We start from the raw sequence: 15,315 nt of genomic DNA, 5'->3' as shown, positions 1-15,315 counted from the left end.
ATTATAACAATAAAGGATGAAAATGTTCAACCCTTAGATAGTCTTACCAGTAAATAAATAAAGCATGTATCAAATTTACTTAATACTGAACTACGATGGATTTCAATGTACTTCATATTAACATTAGTTGTTTTCTAATTTACTCTTATGTTTTAGACAGATGAAGTAGTGGAGTATTCAAGTTAAGAGTATTTGAATCACAACAGCAACCATTTTTCACACTTAAGTAACATGTTACTATAACGCAGTACTGCTAAGTGCTAACACTAAAGTTGTAATGAACCAGTAATAATTCATGCTTTCTGGGTTTCTTCCATCTGGGCTAATTGATGATTAAGATGTGTTTATTCAATAGCTAGACCTCATTGCCATTAGGATTTGTAATCCATAAACCTCTTCCAAAGTTTGTTAACATTCAACTCAGCAATCAAGTAGTCACTGCTTGGAAGTTTTGCCTGAAAAGCGTGCCGCTATGCAGTTTTCAACCAGACCGACACCTTTTTACAAACACTTAATGCTACACTCAAAATCCTCATCAACCAAACTCTCTTTTCATGAAAAATCCTACATGACAAGTCCTCCACTCTACTTGTCCAATGAACATATACCTTGTGGTAAAAATAAAAAATAGAAAATCAATTAATTTTCCCAAAAGCAATCCAAAAATTTGACATCACACTATCACCTCAAAACCCAGTAGCCCTTTAATTCAAATATACCTCATTGCATGCAACTCGAGTCCCATAAAGCCGCAATCTTTTGGGGAAAAAAAACCATTTCTTTCTTTGGTTTTCCCAGTAACCAAACAGATGGGTATACATTTTAACTTAAAAAGGTCTGTAAATATGTGAGAGAGACTTACGATTGTCAGTGTACCAAGAACCAGCATGGGATGCTCTTCTGGCGTTCTCCATCTTCTCAAATTTCGAAAGAAGAAGACGAAGAAGATCAATGATTTGGGATCGGATAGAGAACCCTAAATTTGATATTATATCAAACAATCAACCCTTTTTCTTTTTGTCGAGAGATTATAATAAAGAATATATATTTATATTTATATAATTGAGAAGTCTTCAAGAGTGAGAACTAACACAAGAACAAGAAGCTCTTTCTTTTGATTCTCATTCTTTCTCTACATCTGGGACAAGTAATTCTTTCTCTCACTCTCTTTTGGGGTTTCAATCGTCTACAGTTATTGTCGGATTCATCAGGCTGTCTGTATATTACACTGAGGAATTTTAAATAGATGAACGGTTGAGATATGTACATCTAATAGTGATGTATGGTCATGATGCGTCTCAGAGTTCGAGATTTCCTTCTAACCGGTGTTCGCATGGTATTCATTGTAGTGTCGGTCTCGTAGTGTGTGCTCCTTTGAATTTGAGATTTTAAGGGGATGTTTGTTAAACCTCCTCACATTCGCCTCTACGTCCATCACACTATTCACTTCATTTTTTTTCCAAAAAAATATTCTTACTTTTATATCAAATCACTCACTTTTTACTTTTTATTACTATTCAAATAAAAAAATCATTACAAAACAAAATTTTTTATTTCCCAATACCACTTTTTCATTTTTTCATACCAATTATTATTATTATTTTTTTCTTTTTTTTTTTTATCCATGAACAGTGTCGTGGTCCATGAACAGTGCGGTGTGGTGGGGTGTTGTTTAACAAACTAAATTAAAGCACAACTATGGACAGAAATTTTCATAGAGAACATATTAAATTTTTGGGAAAAATATAAAAAAGCTCTCTAAACTATCAACCGTTTTCGATTTAACCCCCTAATATTTCAAAAGTGATAAAGTAGTCTCCCAAACTACCAAAGTATTACATTTTGGCTACTCCGTTAGTCAAAACCGTCAGTTTGGACGGAAACTACAAAACGACGTCGTTTTGTTATGGGTAAGTTACTGCAATGCCCTTTTATGAAGAAAAAAAAAAGAAAAAAATATAAAAAAAGCCCCCCAACAAAACGACGTTGTTTTTCAGTTTCCGTCCAAACTGACAAACTGACGGTTTTGACTAACGGAGTAGCCAAAATGCAATTGTTTAGTAGTTTGAGGGGCTACTTTATCACTTTTGAAACATTATGGAGCTAAATCGAAAACGGCTGGTAGTTTGGGGGCTTTTTTATATTTTTCCCTAAATTTTTAAGTTATTTAACTTAGAGCATCTCTAGTAGCATTATATATTTTACTTAGTAAAAAAATATAATTGTTTACTTTAATTATTATTTTTTCATTGAATAATTTTAGGTGACCTACTTATGTCCTACTAAGAATAATGTAGCTATTAAAATCACAATTGTGTTTATGATTGATCATTATTGAATTTTGATTAAATGATAATTTTAATAGCCACATCATTCTTAATGGAACACAAGTAGGACACAAGTCGATCACCTAAAATTACTCTTTTTCACTACACACTTCAACAGATTCTCTATTTCATTCTCTACTTGTTTTAAAATATTATTTTTCATTTTTTTTTATTATATTATTGCCAACACTTAATTAAATGAAAAACAAATACATATATAAAAATCATTCATAAAAACAAAAATAAACACATATGAGGAACATTCATCTCACGTGCAGGTACTAATTCTTAAAATTAATAACATAAATCAATTTTTTTCATCCAACTACAATTGATTTGTTTATATCCATGTGTTTCTATGCAATAAATTTTTTTTGCATTAAATTTTTTTATCCAACTGCAATTGATTTGTTTCCATATGTGTGTTTACATGAAATAATTTTTGTCTACATCCAATTTTTTATCCAACTGTGTGAAGAAATTTTGTATTTGAGAGAGATACGTAGCAGATGTGAAGAGGTGTTCGGAAGAAATAAAATATATTGGGTGAAAATAAGTGAAATAAATAAACAATAAACAATATTTTATTCATATAGTGTGCTACAGTGAATAGTTCCAAATTGCAATTCATTATAGCAATGTAGTTATTCTAGCTAATGGCAAGCTATTTTGTTGGAGCTAAAAAAAGAGCAATAATAACTAAATATAGTTAATATTGGTCTTTTAATTAAACTGATGGAGATGTTCTTAGACTAAATTTAATGTGGGTTTTAAATGTTTATAGATACTTGGCACTATTTTAAATGAGTTGGATAATATTTCCTTCAGAGTTTAGAGGAAATTTCTGTCCATTCTCTAGTTCGCTATTTTTTAAAATTCACGAGTAATGCTATGCTTCACACTTATTTATTACATATATTTTATATTAGTGTCCGTAATGTATTTTAAATGGCTTTCTATATCCATTACTTAAAACAAAAAAGAAAAGAAAAGCTATTAAATCACATTACTTTAACCTATGTGAAATGAGTGTAATCTTCAATCACACTGACAAATTCTCTAGCTGTTCTGTTCTTTACTTTCTATAAATATTAGTTTAAAAATTCTCCATTTGTTAATATGTTTTAGATGGTGTTTTTAGTTTAAAAATTTGTTCTGCTATGACATAAAAGTAAAAGTAGTTTTGAGTATTTTAGATTATTTGTTAATGTTTTTATTTTAAAAATTTAAAAAGAAAAAAATGTTATCAAACAAATGATCCATTAACCAACTAGGTTTCATCAGTTTAGAAAATAATATCCCAATCCACAATCATGGGCATTCACCAAAACATATCTTTGAATGAACTAAAATTAGAAAGGCAAAATTACAGAGGCTCCTTTTGGGCATTATAGCAACAAAATTACAAAGAGAATTGGTTTCCAGAACATTTTACAGGCCAAATGGAAATGAAAATAGCCACACCCATCAGTTGAATTCCAAAAGTAAAATAAAATTCTTTATTTCCCAGCAAAATACAATTGATAAACATAAAAAAGACTAATCAAAACCCACATTAAAGTTAAAACACACTTGACTGAATTATTTCCTTGATATCCAATCCCATTCATCTGGACAAGATATGACAAATTCAGCAAAAGAAAAAAGAAGAAAGAAGCCAGTGTACTCCTATATGAAAGAATACTCTTTTCTGCTATATAAAACCCACAACTCACAAGTGAGCAGACAGACGAATACCATATACAATCAGATCCAATCATATACCCCTTATCTCAAACTGTGAACAGCTGAAATTGCTGTGAAAAGAAAGGAAGAAAAATGAATTCCCAGAAAAATGAATGACATAGTCGGCTTCAAGGCCTACTGACTGACACTCTCATTCAAAACCAACATTTAGACATGGTCGTCCTTTGCTCCCATAGCAAAACAACGAGCTAAAAACACAATAATCCATGCAAAAGCCTGCATTGACAGAAAGGACCAAAGAGAACAGGTTTCAATCAGTCCAGTTATGCTAATTTTGCTATTGGCATCGACATATAGATTGAGAGAAATTCTAATTCAAAATGAATTTGCAATATATATTGAGAAAAAAAATATATATACAGCAAATGAAAAATGAGAGACGTAGGAGCTATTAAGGAAAGAACAAACTCATGTGGTCAATCAAGTACTCAATTTGCTGTTAGATTCCAACAACACCGCCATATCGATCCAACAATATCTAGCAAATGTTGTCTACGCTCAAATGCATCATAAACCAACAAAATGTCTAAACATCCTTCTAACTTAAATCAAGGGCTTCTGTACATGCCAAAGGAACCTCCATCTTTTATTAGTCCTCTTTGGCCTTCCTCATCAGGCACCCACTTAAATCATGTCATTAGTAGTGAGGAGTTCCATATCATTATAACAAAAAACTAAAAGTAGAGAGAACTTGGCATCCAATCATGTCAGTACTTCTTCGGATCTTCTGGAATCCCATCAATAACTTATTTGTGTCTAATATACATATAAAAATCTTGTAAAGCATTATTAGCATTGTTTGCCAATTATTACTTATCAAAAAAAAGCATTGTTTGCCAATTATTAATGTTGATTGCCGTTTACTTTCATTTATTCCAAGTCATTCTACCAATTACAATCAGTGGTGGTTTGACATATAAGATTAATTAGTGATAGATAAATATTTATACATCTAATTAAAGCAAAAAAAAAAAAAAAAAAGAAAAAAGAGAGAGAGAGATACATTGATATTTTATATTAAGAGAACACAAAACCCCATCCAAAATCCCAATGCAAAAGGTTTTCCTTTACTACACTCAAGTAAAATCTATTTGAGGATATGTGTATTGCCATCCAACCCATGCTTGCTAAAAATCATATTTTTAGTCAAAGATAAGCATTCAAAATTTTAGTAGGCTGTGCATACATTCTCTTAAAATTCAAGTGTTTAAATTTGATTCCATTTTCCTCATGAATGAGGGTGAGGTAGTGCATAGCATGCAATGGTTAAACACTTAAAATAAAATAAAAAATTAAAAAAATAAAAGAATTAGAGAACTCTCTAACTCAACGAGCAATGTGATAGACATAGGCTTACCTATCTTAATTTCGCAAAGACAGCGCTTTTGAAGATTGAACTAAAGGAAGCTGAAGCATTTGCTCAATGCCCCTAAAGAATATGCAACCATCAACCGAAAGAAAAAAAAAAATCAAGCATGCTCCAAGACAGAATGAAGCTTTGGAACCCGCCTACGAAACAAAGGTTCAAGCCGAAAAGATGGAGCACCAAACTGCCACCTCTTAGCATCGTACATCTCATTCCAGGCTTGAATTATCTCATCAATTTTGAATCCAAGACCTGCATGGTTGTAGAGTATTCAAATGTTTCCAGTAACCATGACCGAATCCGTAAGGATATACAAGACAATTAAGAAGCAAAATTTTACACATTACCTTCCAAGGCTGTTTCATTAGAACTGTGGTTCTTTACCATAACAGCTATATCTGTTGGAGAAGCTCCCGCAAGTTCAAACTTCTCAACCGCAACCTCTAAACACTCTTCCCAAGTTGGTAATTCTAGCTTATATTCCACAATTGAACGCTCATAAAGCAAGGTGCCCCATAAGAGGTATATCTGTGATTTCATGTTCGCAGCCTGCTCTGCAGCTTCCTCGGCAGAAATATCTTGAAATAGACCATCCAACCCCATTTTCTGCAAATTTTCTTCATATTTCTCTGATTTGGAGAGTCCATTTAGACGCCGCTCCTCCATCTCTTCCAACATCAGCATGCCTTTCTCCATGCTGTCTTCAGCCTTGTTATATAGCTGTAAGACCTCTGAGGAAGGCCCAGTCTCTAATTCAGTCTTTCTCCCAACTGCATAGTACCAACAGAGCTTTGACTGCTCAAATTGCTGTTGCCCAAGTGCAAGATAACCTTCATAAAAGTCTGGTTTGATTTTTAGAGCTTCTTCATACTTCTTTTCAGCCTTCGCGTACTCTTTATGTGCCCACTCATATGCAGCCTTAATCTTCTCAAGTACAGATTCCCTCGAACTATCTTCTGATAGGAATACCCGCTTCCTTGCCCTGGACAAGTGAACATTCCCCCAATTGAACAATGCCAAAGCTGCCATCTCTTGGAACTTATCTGCAGCCATTTCAAACAGTTGTTGAGCATCCTCATTTGTCACAGTGTCCTCCATAGCCTCTGAGTATAGCTTCATGCCTAGCTCATGAAGATCCAAGTACGAATCAGAATCAAACCCAACATGGTTTTTGAACAATCGTGCAAACTGTATAATCCAGTCCTCAATAGTAGACAACCCTCTTTCAACTTCTTTTCCGTTCCCCACATCCCCATTTTCAACAAGATTACTTGATTTACTACCATTCTCATGCACCTCCTCCTCATCGTTCATTCCCTCATAGACCGGCTCCTGATCAGCACTTACTTCTGCAACATACAACCTAAGAGACCCTTCTGAGTCACCAGATGATTCAGCCAACCTCAGCTCATCCGTAGTAGTGATTGTAACCAAATCACCCTCTTGATCCCTGTACTTCACAAGAACACCCTTCAGTCCTGGAAACCTATCCTGAATTATCTCCCTTACCAACTTCATGCTACAATTAACTGGTAACTCCCCCCTCCTAATATCCTCCCCAAACACCAACTTCACTGTCTTTGTAACCACTTTTTGTTCCTTAACAGGCTCCATAACTACTTTCTCTTCCTCCACTGTCTTCGCAATCACTTCCTTATCCTTAACAGCACTCACCTTCTCTTGCACAACCGCCTTATCCTCTGCCTTCAATTCATCTCTCCTACTCTTCTTCTTTCTTAATTTCTCTTTCGCCACTTTACCCAACTTTAAAGCACTGGGCTGCTCCACATGAGTCAAACCAATCACTTTCTCATCAACATCAATACCCTTTTCGCTCATCGTCTTTCGCAACCTCTCCACAGTCTCCAAAGCCGTAATATTATTAGGTTCCATACTCAAAACAGTATTAACATCTCTCAACGCCAAATCCAATCGATTCAAAGCCTCATAACACCTGCCTCTCTTCAACAGTGCTTTACTAAATTTCTGCGACACTTCTAAAGCTAAATTGCATTCATTGATTGCTCGAGGGTACTCACCGAGACCCAATTGCATATAACAAGAAGCCATATTGCAACGCAGATGTGCAACATCAATGTGAGTCCTAGGTAAGAGTTTGAGGGCCTTTTCATATTTCAACATGGCGCCCTCGTGGTCACGCTTGTAAAAGAGTTTGTTACCTTCTTCTTTGAGCTCTTGGGACATGTTGATGAAGATTGCTGTGTCCTCATCCATGGCTTTCGAGGTTCGATCGGAGGGCTTGCTAGGCTTTCCGTTTGCATTGGCATGCTTTTGTTCTAGCTGATTCTTCTTCTTCCCCGTCGGCTTTCCCATTGATGAATTCGACAAAAGTCAGAAACGAGAGAAGCAGCCCCTCAAAATCAAAGCTTTACAAGCTTTAATTTCTATTCCAATCAAAGCCCTCTCCACCAATTAATAATAGCCATACATATACAAGGAAGAAGACCCTGTAAGCAAGCAAAACCAACTTGACTGGTTCATACAAATGGAAATTAAAAATTCAAAAAAAAAAAAAATCAACATAAAGGAAAAATTATCCAAAAGGTTGACGCCGAAGAAGTCTGATTGAATTCTAATCAAAACCCACAACAGAAAATCATGCAAATATAAAAACCAAGAACAACCCAAATCCCAAAACCCAATTTCACAAGTTATAGTAACAATAAAAGAATAAAATCTCTTTCTGTCTACTTTCTCCGTCTGAATAAGAGTTTGAAAAGAGAAAAGCTAGTCTCAATCTTTCTCAATGGAGATTTGGGATTTGAATTGATTCTATACGATAAGCTACGTCTTCTAGAGGAAGCGTGTGGACGATAATGGTGTATCGGGTTGCAGAGGGAATGTATGGAAATAACAGACATTTTCTGTGCTTTAGGGTTTCCCGGAACACAGGGTCAACTCACCGCCCCCAAGTGGAAATAGAATTCCCCACCTCCCGTAGACGCGCGTGATGTCGATAATGGCGTATTGGAGGTTTTGTCTTTCTTTAGTAGTTGTTTTGCCGTGTCTTGCAAGCGCCAAAAAGAGGTTAGGCCTATCACCCATTACGCCAGAGAAGCAAGGGACAAGACAACCATGTTTTCCACCTGTAATTTTTACTTTTAACATATTTTAAAGAGATCATAGACTCGGTGAGTTGTTTTTTTTTTTTTTTTACTTTCGAATATTCGAGGAACATGTTCGATTTGTTTTTCGAACATTATGAGGAAATGATCGATTAGTGTTTTTTTTTAATTGAATAAGGAAAGGGATACAGTAAAGGGTAAATGATTTTTCTTATTTTTTATCCGGATGGAAAAGAGAATAGAAGATTATATAGGAATGCTTCCAAAAACAAGATAAGAAGCGACCCATTTACTTAAAGCATGTGCCAAAAAATTGGCACTAAAAGACATTTTCAAAATATTCTAACTTTAAAAGGAAGATAAAACCAAACTAACATCAGCAATACAATGAGCAAAGTTTCAAGAGAAAAATAAGGATGGTTTGTTTATAGCTAAAACCACTAGAAGAGCATCATCCCCTTCCAAGGCAAGTAAATTGCAACCCAGAGAAAGAGGCTAAACGGGTAGCCAGCAAGACTGCATGGGCTTTCACCTTGAAGGGCATCTATACACAGGAGCTTCTGGGTGGCTCCACCAACAATACCACCCCTTTCATCACTAATCATTTGATAAACCTTTCTAAGAGATTTTGGTATAAAGTGACATAAAGATAAAATGAATTTTGAGCTTTTTATGAGAAAAAAAAAATGATTGTTAATGCTTTAACCTTTTTTTTTGAGAAGAAAGGAAAAAAGAGATCAGTAAAATGAATTTTGAGCTTTTTATGAGGAAAAAAAAAATGATTGTTATTGCTTTAACTTTTTATTTGAGAATAAAGGAAAAAAGAGATCAGTAAACATATCCCTTGAGAGATGACATACCAAATTAGGATAAAAAATACGGTATATAACATTACTTATTGACATTTTTTTAGAGCATGTGATTCTTACGTACATTTTAAAATATATATAAAAATCATACTAAAATTTAATAGATTGAATTGAAAAAAAAAAAAAAAGAAGAAGTCCTTTTAACCCGATTTAAAGGACAAATTTGTGGTAAACTTTTTACTTAAATTTACTTTATTTTATGCGTAAGATGAGGACAAAGAGAAAGTTAACTCCATCTCTCTCTCTTTTGAACCTTGAAAGGCAAGTTAATACAAATCCTCATCATAACTACGAATATTGGAAGTGAACATAAACATGCGTAGCTTAGGAGTAGGACAAAGAGAAAATGTACATTTATGCTATAAAATGTCGTATACTTCATTGTTAAGAGTTCAAAGTTTGATCCAAGCACTTCTTAAGAAATAAAGTTTACCTATTCATTCCATGTACAAAAGGGTCAAACCTTCAAGTTATCAGAATCATTCTTCAGGGCCTATGCATTCTCACCTAGGTAGGGATCAAGAAGGCAAACGTGAAGCCTCCTATTAACAGAAATTGCCTAATTGAGTAAATTTACAAGAGATTGGAATCCTTCGGATCCATCAGAAGCATCCTTGAGCAAACTTCAGAGACTACGCACAGGCACAGGTGTGTGTCAAGAAAGGAACCGTGAAAAGGAGAAATCATTTGAGCGGTTCCGGAAGCACGACAATAAGCCCGGGACTCCTTCCTCCACAGGTCGGGTGATATCCCTTTCCCGTTTGTACAAGACTCTCACAAACTCATCATAGGTTAAATTTCCATCTCGATTGGTGTCAAATATGTGGAAAATGATTTCAACCACATTATCAGATAGGGATAAATTACATACCTGATATTGCATAAACAATTGCATTAAAAAGAAAAGAAAAGAAAGGGGGACAGAAAGCAATTTCAGAATTCACTAGGGTAGATAATCAATTTCAGAATTCACTAGGAAAGACAATCAGGAACCAAATCACGACATAAATTTAGCAATAAAGATAAAATTCGATAGATATATGCACGATGCAGCAAAAAAAAAATCCAACAAATAAAGAAATGGACGAAAACTTAGCAAAATATGTTTGCATTTGGGAAATTTCAGTTTTCTATGGGTTTTATTATTAAAGAAATGCTATACACCACGTTTTTATCCTATTTTGCTGATGTAGCACTATCAAACAACCCTTAGATCAGCAGTCATTGCTTAAAAAAAAAAAATAATAAGAACTAATTGACAATGTTACATTAGCAAAATAGGATAAAAATGTGGTGTATAGTATTACTCATTATTGAATTGTTCAAAAACCTTACGCCGCATACATAAAAAATAATGAGTTCAACAATTATGTGCAATATATCTTGGACAAAATAATGATTAGACAGAATCTCCCATCATAATCTTGACAGGATTGCCCAAATCTGCAAAGGAAACCACAAATTATTTTTTTTCATGTATTTATAAAAATGACATATGCTCATTTATGTCAGGCTTACATCAAGCCAAAAGCTCAACACCCATGGTTATTAGAGTCCTAACCATCCTTCAAACGGGAGCATCTCAGTCTGGTTTAATAAAATGGACTTGCACAATAATATCAAACACTAGGAACTCAACATACATAATGTTGTGCAGTCTTGTTCAAACATGCAGCAACCACCGTGCTACTCATTTTAAACAAGGCTTGTGTGACTATTGATGCAGAGGTCTTCCAACAAATTTAACTTAAAAGAAGTTTTCCAGCAATTTTGAGGACCCTTTTTTTAGGAAGTAATTGGCCCCAAAAACTCTCCCCTCTGTCATTTAGTTATGATGATTTTTTTGTTCACTTTTCTCTTTCTAGTTAGGTGTTTTCTTTTCTGTACTTCCAGTATACTGAGGAGCGCCTTACGCTTTTAATAATATTGGATTATTACTTATCAAACAAAAAGAATTCTGAGAACTTTCTCAGAATATACAAACATAACCACAAGAATAGGAAAATCAAATAAACAAGGAGAAAATAAAAAGTATCGTACTTGGGATGCAGCTCGTTGAAAGTCTTTTCTTGTTAACAGGCCATTCACTTCTCCAAAACTGAAAAGGGCCAAAGAAAGTGGCTCCAATTTTCTACGTAGCTCTGCAACATGTTTGAACTCCTCAAATGTAATGCGAATATCACTAAGTTGCGGAACATTGTTCAATTCATCAACCCGATCAAGCAACTTGCCTAAATGACTCATGTCAGCAGAAGCAACCATTGACAACGCAAAGTCCTTAGCTGATATAGTTCCTCGTAACTTGTAGTCATAATGAGCAAACTCCAATCTCAGAATCTACAAAATAAATTATACGTTCACATAGATGACTTGAAGACAGCATCTAGGAGATAAAAACAAACTTTGCAGAATCAAAACAGTTAAACTTAGAGTGGTTACATAAAAATAAAAAATTGGGAAAGTTCAGACGCAATTTCCCCTTGTGCAAACTAATCATATATTTCAAGTAATCCCTCCCCGTAAAAATAAGCATGAAAACAATATCGATGTGCTATTAGCCTCTGAAAAGTTTGAAAAGAGAGGGGGGAACTGATGCATAAACAATATTATTAAATAACCACCAAGTAAGACACGTTTGTCATCCAATATATTTCTAGAAACCTTTGATGAGGAAGAGAAGAATAAAATGCCCGTGAAAATTTATTGATTTTATGAGAAGCCATTGCTCAAGCAGTGTACCTAATAATCATTCAAGTACTCACACTAAGCAATGTTTTCATTAGAAGCTGCAATCAGTATAATACCTTTTCTTTTAATTCATAAGAAAAAAAATCATCATAGCAATAATAAGGCTGTTGTAGCATAAGAACAATCCAAATACAGGCAAGATTGAAAAACCCCCTAGCCATACAGCTTTTCAATTTACAACCAAAGTTCTTCACATTAGCAGTAATTGTATTCGCTTCTGCGGTGATGCATTTAGCACATACAAGTACATATGCAAATAAAAGGACAGTACTGCTTTCCACCTATATTTGATGTTCCGAATGTTCATTTTATTCCTCATCAACTTTGTAGACATTAGTAGCATTTCTCCCTTCCTGGGGTGATGCACATTAGCATATACAGACTACATTTAAGTGTAAAAGGACAGTACCAATTGTAAACAAACGTGATTTCATTTATGGTTTTTGTTTGGAAGCAGAACTTACTACAAATATCACTACTGCTACAGTACATCATTGGTTTTCATCATCCATTCCATTCATTAACATGTGAAGCCACTACCCGTATTTTCCTTATAATTTGCACAATGATGAATCATAAAATGAAATCTGTTTTGATCTCTATGTTTCAGTAATCAGTTATTGCCAGAGGCCCAATTACAAAATAAGGTATCTTCATCTTAGATGGTTTTATTTCACTAATTCTGGCTCAATCTTAACCCTTTTATTACTTAAGTTAGGATTGCTAATTTAAGGTTTCACAAACCTAGTGGCAACAAGCGAAGTGGCCACTATTGATAACAAAATAAGTTTCAAAGCTATTAACAATTTGGAGAAGGGGCAGGCAACTTACCTCGTCATGCAAATCCCGCATAAATTGGAAAAATTTATCGTGTTGGAGGCGTTCCCTTCCATCCTTACCGAAGAAAAACTCCACCAGGCCTCCATTTTCTACAGAACGACGAAATTTTAACCCAGTTCGAAGCCCTTCCCTGTGTTGAGCCCCTTGTCTATGATGAGCTCGCATTAAAGCCATCACTTTCTTGAATTCTTCCTTATCTATCTCCCTACATATGGATATAGAAGGTCAAAGATGTGAAGAAGAAGATGAACAGGAAAGAAGAGCAGCCTGAAGAGTTAAGTAAATTTAGTAAAAGACTACCAATCTAGAAGTCAGCATGCATAAAATAATACTTTAAATATCAGTAGTTCTAAGTTAATGATACTTGTAAAAAAATCAGTCATTTTTTACTTTTGATGTTGTTGTATATTTTATGAGAATGAAATTGCTCTTAGCCGTTTCAAAGAATAATACTTTAAAATTGCAGTCATAAACCCCATGAAGACTGCTTCTGGTTGGACTTATTGCATTGACATATTGAAATAAAAAATATCAATAAGTAGTAATGGAAAATGATTGTAGAGAAATACAAAACTATTGCAATTCTAAATTCTAAACGTCCAAGGCTTCCCTTCCCTTTACAGTCAAATAATAATCATTAAAATAACTTACTACTAGATAACCAATGGCAGCCAATAGATCAGCTCAATGTGTGTGAATTAACGCCTTAAACCGATAATGAAGTTTAAAAGTGACAAGTGGACCATTTTTTTTTGATAGGTAAAAGTGACAAGTGGACCATACGAGACCCAAAAGCAAAAGTAACAATATACAATAAGCATATTAATGCTACTGAGTAAATGAAACCTCCATCTTGCGACTAAATAATATCAATATGCAAAAGGATTCATTACTACCAACCCATTATTGTCAATGTCAAACATTTTGAATGCCACACAAAAGCTCGACTCTGGAATGCTGAGTAGCGTCACAAAAAAGATATACCTGTTACAGAGAAAATCATAAGAACCGTACACTCAAAAAGAAGAAAAATTATATAATACACTTACCAAATTACCAAATAATCTATTGATTCGCCCCCACCCAAAAAAAGAAACCCCTAGATCCTCCTTTTATAACAAGATATTGACATAGATGAGAATAAAAATAGGCAACTCACTCTTTAAAAGATATATGTCCATCATTGTTCACATCAAAAAGCATAAAAAAATCCGAAGGATCACATCGTAAGTCACCAGGGCTCCTTTCTCCTCTCAAATATCCATCTCTAACAAGGTTGGACTCTGATGGAGGGAAAACAGGAACAACTGCCCGCATTAGATCTTCTGGTGTCATAAGTAATTCTCCTTCCGGTGACGAAAAAGATGCAAAGTACTCAAAAACCTGCATGCAAGAATGGCAAAAGACATTGTCAATAGGATTTGTATTCACCAAAAAACAAAACCTCAAAAACCTTTTTTTATTAACCCAATGTACTGTATAGGCTCTAAGTTCAAGTAGAAGTAAAAGTATACAAGTAACAATAACCCAAACAACTTTATAACCAAGTATTAGCAAACAATCAATCCCAATACAAATTGATGAAGGAAACAATATAAATAACCCTATACCAAGATTTTCAAGCTGAGTAACACAAATTGATGAAGGAAACAATTTAGCTGGATATTAATGCCGATTAACAACATCTCAAATTAGGTACAAAGAATGAAACAATGTGAATTTGTATGTCATGGTCACCTTTTCAGGAGGACTTCGCAACCTGATGCGCTTCTCATAGTTAAAGAAAATCTTTCTCCTATATGCATCTGCAACCACAACAACGATTAACAACTCAATGAATTTGAATAGCCGATCCAAAAAAAATCAAACACACCTAAAAAATAAGCATTTGAATAATTATTGTGACCAAATACCTCCAAAGAGGTATTTAGGGCTTTCAGGCAGTGCTAATTTGCGAAATGCAGAGGCAGATTCAGAGGCGGCTGCTGACCAGTCGGCGAAAGACAAAAGAGGCTTCTTGAAGAAAGCGGAATCGGAATCGGAATTGGAATCAGATTCGGAATCGGGGGTGGAAGACCAGTGTAGGAACCCTAGGCCCGAGCCTATCGTGATCGCCGCAGCCCATTTCAGAGACGGAATGGAACGCATAATGAGAGTGAGATCGGCGCGTCAGTTACAGAGAGAGAGAGACATTTTGCACACACACCAACCAAAAAAAAAAACGACGAAGACGAAGAAAACGTCCCCGGCTCATGGCCCAATCAAGATAAGTAAATGGGCCTGAGCATTTAGCCCACTAAAATTGTATGTTTGGGCGCGTCAGTTACCGAGAG

The 15,315-nt window shown here is 34.8% G+C and overlaps 2 protein-coding genes across 3 annotated transcripts; both read right to left on the bottom strand.

Moving 5' to 3' along the window:
- Window positions 1–3,812: 3,812 nt before the first annotated feature.
- Window positions 3,813–8,400, bottom strand: LOC132190636 (protein PHOX1). The gene is made up of 3 exons (XM_059605676.1): window positions 5,787–8,400; window positions 5,431–5,691; window positions 3,813–4,289 (listed from the first exon to the last, which is right to left on the bottom strand). The coding sequence occupies exons 1-2, from the start codon at window positions 7,771–7,773 to the stop codon at window positions 5,543–5,545; spliced, it is 2,136 nt and encodes a 711-aa protein (XP_059461659.1). The 5' UTR covers window positions 7,774–8,400; the 3' UTR covers window positions 3,813–4,289; window positions 5,431–5,542.
- Window positions 8,401–9,732: 1,332 nt separating this feature from the next.
- LOC132189018 (calcium uptake protein, mitochondrial-like) lies at window positions 9,733–15,175 on the bottom strand. 2 transcript variants are annotated; one of them, XM_059603486.1, is made up of 8 exons: window positions 14,896–15,175; window positions 14,720–14,787; window positions 14,142–14,365; window positions 13,883–13,966; window positions 12,974–13,187; window positions 11,626–11,731; window positions 11,435–11,535; window positions 9,733–10,265 (listed from the first exon to the last, which is right to left on the bottom strand). In XM_059603486.1, the coding sequence occupies exons 1-8, from the start codon at window positions 15,128–15,130 to the stop codon at window positions 10,050–10,052; spliced, it is 1,248 nt and encodes a 415-aa protein (XP_059459469.1). In that variant the 5' UTR covers window positions 15,131–15,175; the 3' UTR covers window positions 9,733–10,049. The 2 variants fall into 2 exon arrangements, with proteins under 2 accessions (XP_059459469.1, XP_059459468.1); XM_059603485.1 differs by having other exon boundaries at window positions 11,435–11,731.
- Window positions 15,176–15,315: the final 140 nt, after the last annotated feature.

The sequence above is a fragment of the Corylus avellana genome, chromosome ca8 (genome assembly GCF_901000735.1).
Source record: "Corylus avellana chromosome ca8, CavTom2PMs-1.0".
Taxonomy (NCBI): Eukaryota; Viridiplantae; Streptophyta; class Magnoliopsida; order Fagales; family Betulaceae; genus Corylus; species Corylus avellana.
The sequence above is the reverse complement of the archived record's forward strand: the minus strand, read 5'-3'. Positions and strand labels throughout refer to the sequence as shown.